General features: G+C 40.8%; 1 protein-coding gene across 1 annotated transcript; it reads left to right on the top strand.

Moving 5' to 3' along the window:
• Positions 1-688: 688 nt before the first annotated feature.
• GORASP2 (golgi reassembly stacking protein 2) lies at positions 689-17,581 on the top strand. Its single transcript, XM_074873247.1, has 10 exons — positions 689-864; positions 9,550-9,630; positions 10,411-10,614; positions 11,025-11,111; positions 11,575-11,705; positions 12,273-12,405; positions 12,532-12,655; positions 13,004-13,090; positions 15,642-15,737; positions 16,532-17,581. Exons 1-10 carry the CDS (start codon positions 802-804, stop codon positions 16,849-16,851), a joined length of 1,326 nt encoding a protein of 441 aa, XP_074729348.1. The 5' UTR covers positions 689-801; the 3' UTR covers positions 16,852-17,581.
• The last annotated feature ends 757 nt before the right edge of the window (positions 17,582-18,338 follow it).

The following is an 18,338-nucleotide window of genomic DNA, read 5'->3' as shown; positions in this document are numbered from 1 at the left end:
GCGAGGGGATGCATGCCCTGAAACAGGTTGATCCGAAGTGCTGCTCTTGGGCAGCATTTCCCGCCCAAGCTGTTCTGTACCGATCTCCTTTCACCTCAGCTCCAGCTAGAGGATTTCAATCCAGAGGATTTCAGAGATTTCCAATCCGGAGGATTTCAGGGGCGCCCGGCAATCCCGGCGCTGCTGCCTCACTTCGGAGCACCCGAGCAGCCCCGTCCCGGGGACAAGCGCAGCGTCCAGCGCCCGCCGGCATTTCAGTTTTGCCTTGAACTCCACAGAGCGCTGCAGGATCAGAGAAGCAGCAGAAGGTATGACCTGCCCCAGCTTGCCCTCTTTATGTCCTGTGCACCGTTTGCTATACATTGTGAATATAATTAACACTAACATACGTTAATTAACTCTTCCTGTCCAGCACTGCCGCCGTTTCCCGGCCCGGAAGCCCGGGCGGGCGGAGACGCGCCCCCTCCCCGCGTCTGGCGGCGCCGCTCTCAGCCGCCAGGGGGCGCCGCCGCGCCAGAGAAGAGCGGGAGGGCGGTGGTCCCTCGCGGCCACCGTACCACCCCGCCCCCCGGGAGCCGAGCCGGCGAGGTCTGGCCTAGGGCGGCCACCGTACGGCCTCCGCCTCCTCCCGGCGGCGCCCAGTAGGGGGCGCTGCGGTGCGGTCTCCCGGCATGCCCTGCGCGCGGCCTTCGCCCGCCCCTCCCGAGCCGGGCGGAAGCGGGGAGGGAGGGAGCGAGTGCCACGTCCCCGGCGCGCGGGGCTTTGTGCGGGGAACAGCGCCGCCGCCGCCCGCCCCCAGCTATGGGCGCCTCGCAGAGCGTCGAGATCCCCGGCGGGGGCACCGAGGGCTACCACGTCCTGCGGGTAAGGGCGGCGGGGAGGCGGGCGTGCGCCCCGGTGTCCGTTAGGCCGGCGGCGGCCCTTGGGCCCAGCGGCCTCTCCCTCCGTGGGTCCGCGCTCCGGCGGCCCGAGGGGCTCCCCAGGCCTCTCGGCGGGGAGGCGCTCGGGCAGCGGCGGCGGTTGGGACTCCCGGCGCCCGCGGCCGGGTCTCCGCCGCGGCTTGTGGCAGCGGTGAAGCTCGCGGCGGGGTGGGCGCTGCCGGCTCCCTTTGCCGGAGGAGCGGGGAGGCGGGCTGCCGCGCCGCGCGGGGCTCTCCGGGCGCCCCGCCAACAGGGCTTAGCTCCGCGCTGCCGCTGCCCGCGCCCTGTCCCGGCCCCGAGCCGCCTCTCCCCGGCTGGAGGGATCCCGGTGGCCCCGACTGTGCCGTCCGGTTGCACCGCCTGCGCTTCGGTTGTAAACAGGCCGGGAGGGACGGTGCGTGGGGGTGACGCTGCTTTCTGCGGAGGGTAAGGCTGCCTCTCCTCTAGAAATGCTGTTAGCACACCAGCTTGCACGCGTTCAAGCTGCTGCTTAACAGCTGCAGCCCTGACGGCTTTATCTTGATCATTGCACCGTGATCCAAACTGTAGCAGCTTCATTCCTCGACAGTAGTTTCAGGGGTGTTAGATCAAGGTATTTAAATGACAGGCGTCACACCTGCCTGAGCCGCATTCGCAGTGAGGGCAGTGTTGCTATTTTTCATAGTTACATAGGTTTTGTTCATGCTGTGGCCACAGAATTTTGGTTTTGTGTGCAACAAAATACTTTGGTAGACTGCATTAAAGGTCTTGTGAGCAGCCTTTTGGAAGTCCTTTCTGTAGCCTGTGTTTCCCGTTCGGTGAGCAGAACGGTGCCTGGGTTGTGTCCTTGAATCTGATGCAGTGGGTGATACAGTAACTTTGCCGGAGTTACTAATAGCCTCGCCCACGCCACCGCGCTTTGCCACCGTAGCCGGAGCGTGAGTACCCTTACTGTAGGCACCGAGCTGGGCTGTTTTTTTCTTGGCGTCGGACCTTCTCAGATCAGCTCTAGCTCAGATCAGCTAGCCCCATATTTTGCACATGTGAAAGAGCACAAGACCTCAGCTCATATGAATTAGTACTTCCTTACTTGGTCTAGCTTGCTAGCAGCAAGCTACAGCTACATGTAGAATACTGTGGTGAAAAAAGAACACAGATCGTTTGTCAGGTGTTAAAAAATGCTTGCTGTAATGCTTTTAAGAAGCAAATGTTGATGTTTTGATCAAATCTGAACATTCATGTGTTAAAATTTACATATAGGCTAAAGTCATAGGTGGTCTTTTGTTTCTCCCTTTTAATGTTACTAATATATAACAATCCAGTGTTTCTAATAAATGACAGCCCATTTCATCTTTCCCTTTCCTCCACAAAAAAACACTTTCGCAGTTTGGTAAAAGTGGCACACTTTTTTTTTTAGCATACTGTAGCGTAAATATCATGTGCTTTTTACATTTGAGGGTTGTAAAATCAGTAAGTACTCTGCAGTTAGAGTTTCAGTTGTGTCAGATTCATCAGTTCATACTGTTTGACTGACGCACGTTAGTAAACTGAGGTATATCTCTCTTATGAAGTATAATCTACTTATTTTTTCTTGTAATCTTGCTTGAATCTGGCACCTTTTGGTTGTAATGTTTTTGCTGTGACTTGAAGTGGCAGTGTTTGGTTGCCAGTCTTTGTAAATGTAGTTGGTAGGTGCACATTAAAAAAGTTGATTTCTGAGACTACAGCTGTATTGACATTAAATGCAGGAAAGGCCCTGCCTGTTGTCTTAAACAGACTGATGTCTCAATTTTTCACTGCCTTATCTTCATGCTGATATCTTTAGATGCCACAACAATGAGCAATTTTTTTTTCTGTGGACAGGCATCTTAAATGGCATCATGATCCCAGTCTAACAGGAATTAGGCTTATACTTATATGTAATTGGGAGTGTAGATTCAGAATAGAGAAAAATTCTGGTTTCACAGTTATAATTTGGAATGTTTACATTGATATGTGTGTGGCATAAAATTGACAAGAATTTTCTTTTACAGTTTTTCCAGTTTAATTTTCCAGTTGGTATTCTGTAGTAAATTTGTTACAGACAGGTGTCTTTGGCTCACACTGTTAGAGGAACTCTGCACAAACACTCTGTCTGCATGGACAGAGTCAGAACTCTGGTAGAACTCAGGGTCAAGCAATACTGCTGTTTTCTTCTGATTTATTCTCAAGTAGATTTTCTTTCTGAGCTCAGTATCTTAATCGGATAAATGAGAATGCTAAAAGGAAAACAGCAGTAGACTTTCAGTGTTACAGGTCTAATTCAGATAAGGTCAGATTTCTTTGGTAATGCCAAATTTCTGTCAATAGTATATAGTGGTCATTTTTAAGACTGCATTAGTTGTTGGAAAACTAGAGAAATGTCAGAAAATATTTTCAGTTATTGGAAGAATTTGTTTAGGTAGTGCAGATAAATGAAAAATATTTGTTAAAAGACCATGAAACAAATGAGTTAATGTTGTTCAGAATGACTGTAGGAGCCAAGTACAAGTTGCCAGAGGGATGAGCAAACTGAGACTGTTGCAAGTCACAGTGAGACTTTCAGACTGCATGTGCTGCCTCCCTACAAAACTGGTAGCAAGTCTCTTGCTCTGCTCACTTCAAACAGGAGCAGAAATATATACAGCAAGTGAACAATATCATCATTAATTTCTGACATAATTTTTGCTGCTCCTGCTAGTACTCAGTGCAAGATTGCTTTCATTGTGAGCTTTATGATCAGTACGCTTGTAACAGTGCACACTTGAGAGGAAAAGTTGCTGTGGGTTGCACTGTTGGGGTTTCTAGACATTGAAATGTAGCCTTTTTTAAGAGGGAGAGACAATTACAAACTGTTGCCCTAGTCTCTTAATAGATATACCTAATAATCAGTGATTTGTTTGAAACAATCCTTTGGAATACATTTTTATTCATTATATGTGCTTTTGCATGTAATGTGCTCGTAAATCATTCTTTTAACTAGTACCTCCCAGGCTGGTAGCATGCAATGCTCTTTAACCTCTAGAAATTTTCTCTGTTGTTTGTTTTTCTCCTCTATAAGTTTCCTTTAACATAAGTTGTGTGGCCGATTAGCGCAACTGTCTGACTCTGTGTATTGCTCAGTATGCATTTGTTTCTGCTCTTCAGAACAGAATGAAGGAAAAATTTGAATAACTTTCTTGTTCAGCAATGTGAAACTGCTATAGTTTGCCCAGGCTGATGTAATTGACAATTTCTTCAACTAATAGCTGATGTTACAACAACCCCATGCAACACTGCAGGCTTGGGGAAGAGTGGTTGGAAAGCCACCAGGCAGAAAATGACCTGGGGGTGTTGGTTGACAGCTGGCAGAATATGAGCCAGCAGTGTGCCCAGGTGGCCAAGAAGGCCAATGGCATCCTGGCTTGTATCAGAAATAGTGTGGCCAGCAGGACTAGGGAAGTGATCGACCCCCTGTACTTGGCACTGGTGAGGCCACACCTCAGATACAGTTTTGGGCCCCTCACTACAGGAAAGACATTGAGGTGCTGGAGCATGTCCAAAGAAGGGCAGTGAAGCTGGTGAAGGACAAGTGCTGTGAAGAGCAGCTGAGGGAAGTGGGGTTGTTTAGCCTGGAGAGAAGGAGGCTCAGGGGAGACCTTATTGCTCTCTGTAACGGCCTGAAAGGAGGTTACAGCAAGGTGGGTGTCACTGTCTTTTTCTCAAGTAACAAGTCATAGGATGAGAGGAAACAGCCTCAAGTTGTACCAGGGGAGGTTTGAATTGGATATTAGGAAAAATTTCTTCACTGAAAGGATTATCAAGTGTTGGAACAGGCTGCCCAGGGAAGTTGTCGGCGTGTAGATGTGGTGCTTAGGGACATGTAAACCATGGTGGATTTGGCAGTGCTAGGTTTGTGGTTGGACTTGATGATCCTAAAGGTCTTCTCCAACCTAAACTATTCTATGATTCTATGTAAGAATTTTTATTTGCAAGAGATTTGTATGCTACTGTGTTATGTGCTGTTCTCCCTAAAAGATACTGAACAGCAGTACCCAAAGTTTAGAATTATAATCTGAGTGCTTTGGTTCGTTGTAATAGAGATACAAACGTGTTGCCATAAAGAGATGACTTATTTTTTAAGGGAGGCTCACATTTTAAAAGCCTGGGTTAAATTCTCTGTGCTAAAATAAAATTTGATTCTACATATAGGGAATCTTATTTTCTTACAAAAAGCTTATAAAGCTTTTTCTCTTGAAAACTGGACGTTTAATAAGGAGATTCAGTATGGTTATACAGTGTAATGTGTTAGAATAACTGACAGAAATAAAATAGATTGTCAGACCTAACAGGAATTGCTTCTGCATGATACATAATAAAATTTTATCACCAATTACAGAACGGGTGGGAGAACTACAAACAAACTTCCAGCATTTTGTTGTTAATAAAGTAAATATTAGTAAGCATTTCTTATGTGGGGGGAAAAAAGCTTCAGAGCTTCTGCTCCTTGGAAGTTGTGTATTTAGTGCTTGAAGCTAAGCTTCTGAAAGTTTAAGTGGACACTAGTGTAAGTTATCTGATGTTTAGATGTCGTGAGAGCTGCCTTCTGCCTCTGAAAATCAGGGTTTCCATGCCTGATTCCATTTACTGTAGCACTGCTTACTTGGGGCTTAAATTTGTGACTGTTGTGTTGCTGAGCAGCCTTATTATAATGTGTAATGTACAAGATATACTGTGTAGGCATGGAGCGATAGTGTTGGGAAAGGTTTTCAGCAAAGAAAAATTTTATATATTTACCAAAAAATGTTTTAAGTAATACAGATTAAAATTAGAGTCTTGACCTTGAAACATTTTCCCTGTTTAATTCTTGACAGTGAATTAAAAGCAAAATAATTAATGTGTAGTCTATGTGCTCAGCATCCCTGCTGTTATCTTGGTGAGAAACTGAATTTCTGCAGCATTGTACAAGGCTGAAAAAGTCATACAGCCGTTTTCTGCCTTCTGACATTCAGCATTCTTGATAGAGGTTTTCTCTGCTTGCTCTTAAAAGCTGCAGTTCCACAGCTTCTCTGGGTAGTCTGTTCCACTGGTTTTCTCTGTTAGAAAGTCATGGCATTTACCCACAGGAGTCTATAACTTATATGTCTGAACTATCACCTGGTTTTGAGAGAATTAGGCTTCTCAAGCTGCCGTGACTGGTATCTTGCCTGCTGTGGCATCTGTTGTAAACGGTATTACTTGATTATTTCTCAGTCCTTATTCAATTACAAAGGCAAGTTACTGAATACCTTCTTGGGGCATACAGCAAAGCTGCATGAAGCCAGATTGCTCAGGAGGCCTAGAGTTTGTATATGTGGAATCTTTATTTCCATCATTAATAAGAAGATTTTTGTGCCCTTGTATTTTCTATGGTCCCTGCTTATCCTCTGTTGCTGTAGTTCCTGGGGGTGAACCATGGCCACAGAGCTTTGAGCAGAGAGCTGTGTTGTGCGTTTGGCACTGTGTGATGGTGATGAATTGTGCAGGTAGCTGGCTGAAAATGAGGTGGTGTGACACAAAAACTATATGGGGTCAGTGTGATTGTTGTTCAGGGCAGAGTATTTAGCTTCTTTAAGGAGGAGATGTTTCACGTGGAATGAACTCGGAACTTCTGTTTTGCATTTCTGGGACTGCCAGGCATAAAAATGCTTTTCTCTCAGTGATGTTGGGCCCAAACAAACTAGGGAAATAGGAAACTGTGACTGAACCTGTGCAGGGCAGCATGAGGAAATGTTATGACAGAAGGGATGCAGCTACGTGCTTCTGAGGTGTGTGTATGGTTGAAGCAACTGTAAGAGCTTGATTTCTTTTAGATACAGCTTCTGGATATTTTTTACATGCCCACTTAGAAACAAACCATGCAGAGATGTTCAGGATTGTGATGGATTTGGGGGAAGGTGTTCAACACCTGAAGATACTTTCTGCAGTTCCTTCATCAGCTTGGGGTAGACTATAAATAATTTACCTAGAATATCAAATCTATACATCCTAATGTCAGTGAGCTTGACATTGATGGATGCTGAACATATGTAATTTTCACTTATTGTAGGTGCCTCTTCTTATTTTAAAAGTTTACCTTGTTGAATACTGGTCACTGTTGGCTCACAGTGTTGAGGATATAATCTATCGGAGGTTGTGGGGAAGGGATATTGTGTCAGAGTGTATGGGTTTGGTTGTTTAGGTTTTTTAAGAAGTTAATTTGGAAATGGAGGAAAACCTGTGAATAAAGAGCGGACCATGTCAGGACTGCTTTTGCAGCTGTCCTACTGTGTGAATGAAGTCTGGCTTTTCATGGTTTCAAGGCCATGACATATATCCAGTCCTAACAATCTGATGTGCTATCTGAATAAATGTGTCAGTTTGCTGGATTTACTGATTTTTTTTTTAAATGATGAAGTTTAAAATTCTTGTTTTCCCAATAACTTCTGAAACCATCTCTTGATTTCATTTTGGTATAAAGCCTTTGTCAGGCTCATTAAAACCACAAAATTTAAGTTTTCGTACGTCACGTGCAATATGTGGTGGTAAGAGAGAGAGGCTATTAAAGTATTTTCACATCACCTCCCTAAACTAGAGGGAAGAACAACAAACAGCACAAGATCATCCTACATTTGCTACTAGAAAAACTGTATGTTTTGAATGACTTAATTACAGGAGAAACTTCAAGCCTGAGAACGCAATTATGGAACATGTTCATAGGAAACCAGAGTTCTTTAATTCTGCTTTCATGAAACTGGTCGTTTGGCCTTTCTTTGGCAGGAAGGTCTTGAGTACCCAACTTAGTAAGGAAATACTTTCTACATTTAAGAAAAATAATTCATATAGTGATTTTAGCCTCTCTGTGGCTCTTCTCATAAGCTAAAATTTCTGTTTGTGGAGGCTGTTCTGCGGTAGCTATCCGTTATTGAAAGTTTTAATATCTGAAGTTAAAAATGAGCTCTAGGGACAGTCCACTAATGTCAAGGCAACATTCACAATGTGCCTGAGAGTTTCTATGCAGAGGGTCTGCTACATGGAGCTTAGCTTGTACTTTTACCCTGTTACCTGGTGCCCAGCTTGCTATCTGATCTCTAGTTATTCTTGGTGAGAGGCATCTCGAACCAACAGATTAAGGAATATGGAGGCAGTAGTTTGGATCTAGTTAGCAGGACTGCAAGTTACTTTGGTGATTGAGAGCTGTGGTTCCATACAGTTAATATTTGGCAGAGAGGGAGAATATCTGTAACCCCTGTTGTAGGAAATTATTTCCAAGGAGCATGCAGGCATCTTGAAGACACACTTCTGCAGACACACTTCATGTTCTAGTTAGAAATTATAAATGTGGGGTTTGGGGATGTTATTGCTGCCTCAGTGATTTTTTTACTACTTTGGGATAATGCTGGTTTCATACTTTTTTGCTGCTTTTCAAATATTGGACAGCAATCGGTGTGTGTGATGTGACTCTGGAACTACTGATTCCAGAAGATTATTTTTTCTTTAATGAATGTTTAGGTTATGTGACACTGATGTTCTAAGCTTCTGGCATCTGTTACAGAAAGCTACCCACAAGTAATTTGAGTTTTTCCATGCTCTGATTTTGTGAATATGTTGGGCAGAGATAAATAGACTCTGAGGACTGGTTTAGTAGTAATCAAGCTTTTTTTTTTTCCATATTGGAATATTTTGTTCTAGATGAGTCATATTAAGAAAACTCAGTTCCTGCAGAATTAGACAGATTTGTACCGGTTCTGTCAGAATAACACATAATAAGAAACGACACTGTAAAGGGTAACACTTTTTAGATCTTTTTGAAAGATGAATGTAGCACATAAAACAAAAAGCCAGCGGGTAAAATGAATCAGCTTACAAATAAAGATAGTCTTTACTACAGAGGTTGTAGGAAAAATCTGATAACCATATTGGAATTACTTTTGTCTATCAGCAGTGCATGTAATAGTAAAAAACAACACTGGCAAAATGTCTTTCAGTTACTCCATTTGTAATTAAAAGCATACTTTAAGCTTCTGGGAGCAATGTGTATCTAATACTTACGCCATGTCCTAGTGGAGTGGTTGAATTATTTGAGCTGCCATGGCTGCAAAATTGCATGTGTCCTTTTTCTTCCAGCTTGTTGGCCCTCTATGTCTCAAGAGTGTCAACAGGTGATGTTTAATCATGAGATAACCCGTGCTTATGCAGATGTGACTCTCTTTTTCCTCTCGTAAGATAAAAAGCAACGTCCAACATTGGTACTTCTGTGGAAGGATACTGCTTTTTTAACCAACTTTTTCAGAATTCAGATTTTTTTTGTCCTTTGACCATAATCTCCTTTATTGAAATAAATATCAACAATTTATCTGCTGCAACTATTAAGCAGTGCTTGTCCCAGGGAGTGACTACTGTTGTGTCATTCCTCAATAATTTATAAATTACTGACTCTTTTTAACTGTTTTCTCTTTTTTTTTTTTAAAGGGAGGGATTTTTTTGTCAAAAAGATTGTATTTTAACATTTAAAAATCATACATACAAACAGCAGTTGCTTCTGGAACTGCAGTTTGCACGAGTAGAAATATAATTCCTACTCTATGAGTCAGCATTAGTACCCTTTTGGTGAATTCTTGTTTAACTTTGTTAGGTACAGGAAAACTCACCAGGATATAGAGCTGGATTGGAGCCATTCTTTGATTTCATTGTGTCCATCAATGGTTCAAGATTGGTAAGTGTATTCCTATTTTATAACTGAATGTAAACAATGTGTTGAGAATCTTATTTATATAGTGAGCCAACACATTTGTTTTATTCAAATATATATATAAAATATTTCTCCTTAGTTTAAAATGAGAAAGCCTAACTTCATCAGAAATTAATTTCCTTCACCCTGAGGTTACAATTCTATCAGAAATTTAGCTGGAGAATAAAGATGCAGACAGACATGCTCTCTGCAGAAATGAGTGCCAGCAGAAGATAGTACTACCTACTGATCCACCACTAGCTGCTTGTGTTACTGCCCCCCCAGTTCTGTCTGTAACTTGTGTGAGAACTTGCAAACTCATGTCAGTCAAAACAGGTTGATTGAAAGAACTGTTGTCAGAGATATTAGTGGGGCAGGAATCATGGGAGAAAATTTTCCAGCAGAGCTGTAGTGAGACAGCAAACCATCGTAACAGTGGAAAAGAACAGCTGTGGGTAAGGTCTTCCCACCAGTACCGCTGGATTCAAGAAAGCCTCTGAAAAGCTGCAAGGCTCACTGTATCACAGGTTTAATTAAAGTGCTTTCATGTATGGAAAGCATGACCTGTTACAGTGAAATCCCAGGTTTCGCTGGAGTTGTATTCTAGAATTGTGAAGGGACTGGGAGCTTGTTACAAAGTAGCTGTTGATACTATTCTGATAATGCACAGTGTTTATAGGACCTTTGAAATACAAAAGTGGTGCTATAGAACTGGATGCTTGCTGTTCTAAACACTAATCCAAGCTCTTGTTTGAACATTCACAGAATAAAGACAATGACACTCTCAAGGACCTGTTGAAAGCAAATGTTGAAAAACCTGTAAAAATGCTAGTGTACAGTAGCAAAACATTGGAACTGAGAGAAACATCAGTGACCCCCAGCAACATGTGGGGTGGACAGGGCCTGCTGGGTGTCAGCATTCGTTTCTGCAGCTTTGATGGGGCCAATGAAAATGTATGGCATGTTTTGGTACGTATGGACTTCCAAGTATTTCTCTTACTGTTGCTTACTATTAAACTTTTTATCTTTTTACTGAAAAGTAAGTATGGGGTACATAAACTATGAGATCAGATTGGTCTGTTTTCTCTTCACTGATTTTGGTTTTGGAAAGACTTTTGAACTAGACCTGTATGTCTATGAGTATGTTATCAAATCTTGTATTTAAATCCATGGTTTTATTACAAGGAGCTCTGAGTATTGTAAGGTATCAAAAGAGATTGTCATTTATCCACTGTTTCACTAGTTCAGTGGCTGTTCTACTAACTGTGTTGAAAACTTGACCTGTTTATCTGACTCAAAGCTTGTGTGCAGTGCATGTCTAACTTCTGTTACACCCTGACAGTTATATAGTGTTTTGTAACTTTCCATCTTAAAACTAGGAAGTGGAACCAAATTCTCCTGCTGCATTAGCTGGACTTAGACCTCATAGTGACTATATCATTGGAGCAGATACTGTCATGAATGAGGTAAGTATATAAAAATAAGATTTGGATTTTTTTTTAATTAAAAAAAAATTGTACCAGGGCAGTTTGAAACATCCTCAGTTCTGTTTGTTCAGTGCTAATGGAAGTAAGTTAATGCAAAGAGGAAGGAGCTCTGGCATGGTGCCTCTTCTTTGTGCTTGAATGCAATTCTGGAAATAAAAACTGCTCTTAAATATCTTCGTGAAGGTAGAAACTTTTTTGTACTCTAATATTAATATTTCAAATAGCAGATCTGAAATCTGGGTTTTACCACGTCTTCTAAGTTTCACTAGCAAAGCACACTTTAAAGTTGGCCTTGTGATAAAACAGCAGCACTGCAACAGCTGCAACATGTAGCAGTTACCAGGTTCTGTTACAGAAAGTTAGGACAAGGAAGATGATCATTCTAATGTCAAATGATAAAACAAGGACAAGAAAACCCTTATTTGTTTTTATCCTTTTGCAGTCTGAAGATCTCTTTTCTCTTATTGAAACTCATGAAGCAAAGCCATTAAAGCTTTATGTATACAACACAGATACAGATAATTGTCGGGAAGTGGTGATTACTCCAAATTCTGCCTGGGGTGGAGAAGGCAGGTAAGGAGACCATATGTTACAGGGGGATGGGGTGACTTTCTTATAGCACTAGCCTAAAGCTGCTTAAGCTTTCTACAAAGACAGAAGAACAACATCATTATATCAAAGGTGTTTCTGCTATAATAAATTATATATTTACTTGGCATTCAGATTTAGTTACTAATGGGGTGGGGGGGGTGTATTTACGCAATGAATTAGCTAGTGCAAAAATGGTTGCTTTCTGCATTAGGCTTCAAATAGTACTTAGGCTGTAGAATATTCTTAAAATAGTATGCAGTAGCCAGAACAGAGGACTGCAAGTAACAACTGTGAGTTGAATTCCAAGCTGTATACCTGATACAGCTGCTTGGTTTAAATAACAATGAAACTTATTTTGTGCTAAATGTTTATTGCTCATATTGATTATTTTGTCATAGAAAATGAGGCAACATTTTGATGGGGAGGGGAAAGTTGTACAGAATTGATGTTGAAACTTCTTGGTGTCTTGAGTCATTCATGCATTGCTTGCTATGGAGTCTGTAGTTGTAAAGTCACTTAACTGACTTCTAAATGTTCATATTTTAAAAGCCTAGGATGTGGCATTGGTTATGGATATTTGCATAGGATACCTACGCGCCCATTTGAAGAGGGAAAAAAAATTTCTCTCCCAGGACAGTTGCCTAGTGCATCTCTCAGTCCCCTCAAAGATGGCTTCACAGAGGTAAGTTGTAGTTGCTTCTTTGGCTTGGTAAAAATGAATTATGATGTTATATTGCTTTTCTGCTTCTATTGGTTCTTGTGGAAACAAACCGTAATGATACAACTTTCTTTTTTTCCTTTCCATAAGGTTCAGTTGTCATCAGTTAATCCCTCAGCCACATTACCCCCTGGGTCAGCTGGTCTCGAGCAGAGTCTTTCAGGACTTTCTATTAGTTCGCCCTCAACTACTGTCAGTAACGTTCTCAGCACAGGTTAGTATGGAAATAACTGATTTCTGAAATGCATGGGGTTTCTGACCTCTCTGCATTCACAGGTGTTCCTAGCAATTTAGTAGAAGGCAGAAGAGAATAACATTTTCCCCAAACTTTTCTCAACAACAAAGGCTAGAGTAGTGTAATTGTGCCCTACTTGCTCACAAAATAATTGCAAACAACTTCTATGAGAAATACAATGCGTATTTTTCTTCATCACTATTTTTCTTCATCAACATTTTATGTTTAAGGCCAATAGTAAAAAAATATTTATTTGTACTCCTTGAGGAAGGGAGCTGAAGTGTTGTATGCTTAAAATTAATGTTCTTTTCCTGTATACTGCACCAGGTGTTCCAACAGTTCCATTATTACCACCACAAGTCAGTCAGTCCCTTACCTCTGTGCCACCAGTTAACCCAGCAACTACATTACCAGGTGAGTAGGTTAAATTCCTTAAAACATATCTGAAACAAGAATTGTAAGGGAGCAAGGGAAGAGAGCTGTCTTTTCCACTGCTTTTTTGGGGGTGGGAGGGTATAATTTCATATAACATACACATTTCATGTTAAAGATCTCTGTACAACCTCTACAATGTTAAGAATCTTTTTTTTTTTTTTTTAGAGTATGTGCACAGCATGTCTGTAACACAGACAACTAAGTTGGTGTCCTGGTTTTGGCAGGGACAGAGTTAATTTTTCTTCTTAGTTGCTAGAACAGTGCTGTGCTTTGGATCCAGTATGGGATTTGGTATGAGAAGAATGTTGATAATACACTGATGGTCTTAGTTCTTGCCAAGAGATCCAGGACTTTCCAGCTCCCCATGTCCTGCCCATGTGCAGGTGTACAAGAAGCTGGGAGGGAGCACAGATGGAGCACTGGACACAAACTGACCAATGAATATTCCCTATCGTGTAATGTCGTGCTCAATATATAGACAGTCAGCAAGGAAGGGGGAGGTTTCTCTCTTGCTTCTGGGATTGTGGTTTTGGGATCTTGTGTTTTTCAGGATCATTAGCTGGGAACGGGCTGTGTATCAGTTGGTGGGTGGTGAGCAGTCATATTGTGCATTACCTGCTTGTACTTTTTATTACTGTTTTATATCAATTATTAAGCTGTTTTTATCTCAAACTATGGCAGTTGGCAACAATCTTTACAATCATTTACTTTTAGAGCCCCCTGCACAATAGATGCAGCATTCAGGATTTCTTATTAGCTTTCCTATTTGTAACATTTCCTGAGTTGATGTATAGTTACTGTCCATAGTTCATAAATTGTATGTTGCAAAATACTTTTGTAAATAACTTCACAGTTTCTGGTTTGTCCTTTGCATTCGGACATCATGACAGAAGAAAGATCTGAGAAGGCATGTCTTGCCTATTTTTTGCATTCCTTTTACATGTAAAACCTCCATTTTAGGAAACTCCTTTTTAATACTCAGCTTGATCATTCTTCCTAGTATAAATAGAGGGCTAACAATATAGAACTGTATGTTGCAGTTAATCTATCTGAATTTAGTGATTTAAACTGGTATAACAGAAGAGTCTGTCTACAAAGTGGTGTGCATTATTTCGTGATAATAATGAACATTTCAAGCAGTAGTGTTCCAGAATTATTCACAGTGGGTAAGGTGAGGATTGTGTAGGATATTGCCATGTAATTGGTGCACTGGTGCAGGACTCTACTGTGCATTCCAAAACACTGAAAGAGTTGTATTTCTAGTTGTATTTCTAATGTTATGTGACAAGTAGCTAAAGATGTGTCCAAAAGTTTTAAGTAATGCTTGGAGGTATGCTTTCTAACGTATTAAAAATACCTAGTAGAGCTAAGTGCATGCAAACCAGGGCACAGAACTTTAATCTTGTACTGCTTAGAGAAAATAGCAAACTACTAAGAAGTTCAGTTTCTGTTAATGTAGTCTTCTTCCCCTTTCCCAAAATCTGCACATACAAATTTTCCATTCACTTTGTTCTCTGAATAGTATTATTGATTTTTTGAAAGCTATTAGAATATTTCTTGCAATTTGCATGGTCATACTAGTGAAATGGTAAGTAATAAATATACAAGAGGTTTAAAATTTGAGTGAATTTGTGTGAAGTTCAGCTTTTTTCAGATTTTAAAAAGAGTTCAAACCCAAGTTGCTTGTAGCTGAGCTGAAAGCTCTTTGAGTCAGGTTATGTCAGCCTTTGTGGCTAATGAATTCACAGGTAGGTAAAGATGACTGGTTTTTAATCGAAATCTGTGTGCAGTGGCCTTGCTTTAAGACTTTTCTCCTCTCTGTCTTATTACTGTAGTATCAACAGTTTATTTCAGAAATAGCCTTCCCTGAGCTAAGCACAAAGTAGGAATAGAGCCCTTATCCCAGAAACGCAGCTCTTCTAAGACAGAAAATTCAGGAGTGGAAAGATGTTCCATAGCAAACACAGTGATGGAAGGGCATGTGTTGTGTTCATCATATGTTTCTCTTCTATTTTCAGTCCTTCCTGACTCTGAAAGTTACTTTGTCTTGCCTTTTCTATATATTTTTATGTTTAACTCTAGTTATGAACTAAGTAGAAAAGACTAATAATAGAGTAATCAATATTAGAGATCAGAAATACTATGTATTTTGTCCTATTATTATCTTCTGCCATTCAAATTAGGAATGAAGGGCTTCTGGTATAGTGCTGCGGTGAAATAACTACCTTTGTTAAAAGCTGAACTTGGAATGCAAACCTACTAATTTCCTTGAAATGAGATTCTGCTTTCCTCAAAAATCTGAAAGGTTGGGATCATGTATTTGCTAGTCCGGACTTCCTGCAATAGGTATCTATTTTCACTGTGCAACTCAAAAGCTGAAACTCGGGATGTGTTTGCATTCTTATATGTAAAGATTTATAATCAAGATGTAAAGCAATATAAAATAACTTTGTTATCAATAAGATCTCAGAAACAGTTAGGAAAAAACAATTTTAAGTTTTCAGCTGTAACTTTTCCACTCTTCTCTTAGGTCTGATGCCATTACCAGCAGGGCTTCCCAACCTGACTGATCTGTCCAAACTTAATTTACCTGCACCACACATTGTTCCAGAAATCATACAGCCTGGTATGTGCTTCTGCAAACTGAAACGCTCTAATAGTGGGTCTCTCCTTGACGATCCTTGACATTCTCATCTGGAAGAGGATAAATTGAATGCTTGTCTGAGATGGGAGTTGACGGTAGTACCCAGATTAGGTAGACAAGGAATATGTCTTTAGGTAAACTAATTCTAAACCTGTGTCTGTATTTAGTTGTTTGATCTCATATTACCTGATTTATGATCTCAAAAGTGATTGTGCCAAGAGTGAAAGTATATAGTTTTATGGGTAGAAGAAACTATGAGGTGTTTCCTTGTATGCTAGATGAGGAGATCGAAGCACCCTGACTGAATGCCAAAAGTACAAACTGATACTTGATTTATAGTTTTGAATAAAACAAAACTGCTGATGGTGGACATGGAGCAAGCAAAAAGAAACTGGAAGCTTATATAGAATAAGGTTCTTGTTAACTTCTTGTTTCTGGCAGTTTCAGTGAATGCCAGAAAAATCTAATCATCAGTATTAATGCATTAAATACCTAGTCCTCTGGGGAGGTAGAAACAAACTTGAGTTTATTCTGATTCTTCAATTCTGAAATCTGAAAAGTATCAGGCTTGAAACTAGCCTGCTGAGTCAGTGCTGCATGTATATCATGCTCATACTAAGTTCAAAAAGCTTCTTCCTCTCCAAGAGTAAATAGGAGATTAGAGAAGGTAAAAGCTTCAAGCAAAAGGAGAATCTCTCCAGATCTGTCTGTGGTATGCAGTAGCTCACTACCTTTTTTCTTTTCTTTCTTTTTTTGTTTTGTTTTCCAATTCTTAGGTTTGCCATCCCTTCCCTCCTTGCCGCCTCTGAATCTAATGGGAATAACACCTCTATCAATGCCACCCAAATGTGTTCCTTTGCTTCCTTTGGTCACAGAGGCATCTACAGTGCCTACAGATTTGCTTCCCTCCATTACTCAAGCCGGAAGCTTTTCCGTCAACCCTGGCACTACTGTAAATGTGGAACAGACCTCTACACTCACCTTGGATAGCGCTACCCCAACTTCTAAGGCAACTATTGTTGACAGATCAAGTGAATCCTCTATAGTTAATGAGAAAACATCTGGAGTCACAGATACACAAGCTTCTGAATCATAACTCCAGATCACTCTGTTGGATTGGCTTGGTATTTATTTAGCCATGGGATACATATTTGAAGAGCAAGCTGTCATTAATTTCATACTAGTTTGTACTTAATCTTTAGGAGTCCTGTAAATAATATGGAGGTATAATAAAAATAAAAGGGGATTTATAAAGTGTTTGTGGTGGGAGGGGAGGAAGAGTACTTGTATGTAACCAAAAAAAAGTCAAGATGGTAAATAGAATTCCACTGCCAAACTTGGAGGTATATGTTTTTAATATAGGCTGACAGCCTTAGCCTGCTAGGCCTGTCCTTGCTTATAATTAGCAATTTTTGCTTCTGATAGAAATGAAGCGGTTCTTGCGTGTGACATTTACGTACCATAGTTCTTGTTCTTTGCAAGTATCTTGTTACTACAGTGGGGATGAGAATGTTTAGTCTGAGTTGTAAATTTTAACACTGCAAAACTTCCACCTAAAAATATTTCTATTAAAGTTGCTGAGTGACCTTTAACTGACATCTCGTTATTCAGCTTGTACACAAATCTTTATTTTTAAGCTCTTGAGAGATGCTCAAGCCATGTTTTGTGACTGCTGCTGCGTTGTTTCATACGCCCACTGTAAAATGGCATTTGGAAGGGAATGCAGGAAATGTTAAATGTAGCACACAATTTGGGACTTCATGACTACTGTAAGACAAATTAATGGATTTAAGCATACATACAGCAATAAATTTCTGGAATTTTATCCTTTGTGTGACCAAATAGCACATTTATTTGTTTAATGCTTAAATTCTCATTTAACTGTTTTTAGCTCAGCTCTCTCTAGCACAGATCTGTGAAAGGGCTCCCCCCCAGAAGAATGGATCCAAGAGGGAATGCCAGACTTCTTAATGGCAGGCAGGATTAGCACTAGCGATTAGATCCGTTGCAGCAATGAGTCATGAAATCTGCCTGCATATGAGTCATACTTGACTTTTTAAATTGATGTTCAGGTTGAAAATTGTAGATTAACTGTAGATTATACACTTGTATAAACTGCTGTGTGTGCTGTACTCCAGGTGATAGCATTCACTCCTGGTATCAGGTACAATTGGTGTGGAAAACTCTTCTGTGCTACTTCAGTCCTTCTGTACTACTGGGATTTCATTTATATGTGTTTTCTACAAGCATGTGCAAACTTTAACCATATCATCAGCAGGCTGGAGCTAAAAGTCTGTCTCAACAGCTACTTAATCCCTTTTGGCAATGTAGTGTGCCTGATCACTGCTGGTCATAATGTCTCAAAGAATTAGCTCAAGTGGAAGCTTTATCCTAATACCTCTTGTCTGGGCTCCTCTTTATCACTTCAGTATTTGTTTTTCCTCTGCCCCACTACTGCACATTTCCTCATCATCTGTTGTGTCAAAAGCCTATGTCAAAGCCAGACTCCAAATATTTTTTTTTTTCACACTGTGAGCAGTTTCTTTTCTCAGCTGCTTGGAGTGTAAAATCCCTCTGCCTTGT

The sequence above is a fragment of the Strix uralensis genome, chromosome 6 (assembly GCF_047716275.1).
Source record: "Strix uralensis isolate ZFMK-TIS-50842 chromosome 6, bStrUra1, whole genome shotgun sequence".
Classification (NCBI taxonomy): domain Eukaryota; kingdom Metazoa; phylum Chordata; class Aves; order Strigiformes; family Strigidae; genus Strix; species Strix uralensis.
This window is presented reverse-complemented; position numbering and strand designations above follow the sequence as displayed.

Coding starts and splice junctions, on each gene's coding strand:
- GORASP2 (XM_074873247.1), top strand. CDS start 802: ATGGGCGCCTCGCAGAGCGTCGAGATCCCCGGCGGGGGCACCGAGGGC. Junction 11,706..12,272: donor GCCTGGGGTGGAGAAGGCAG/GTAAGGAGACCA, acceptor ATATTTTAAAAG/CCTAGGATGTGGCATTGGTT. Junction 13,091..15,641: donor CCCAGCAACTACATTACCAG/GTGAGTAGGTTA, acceptor CTCTTCTCTTAG/GTCTGATGCCATTACCAGCA.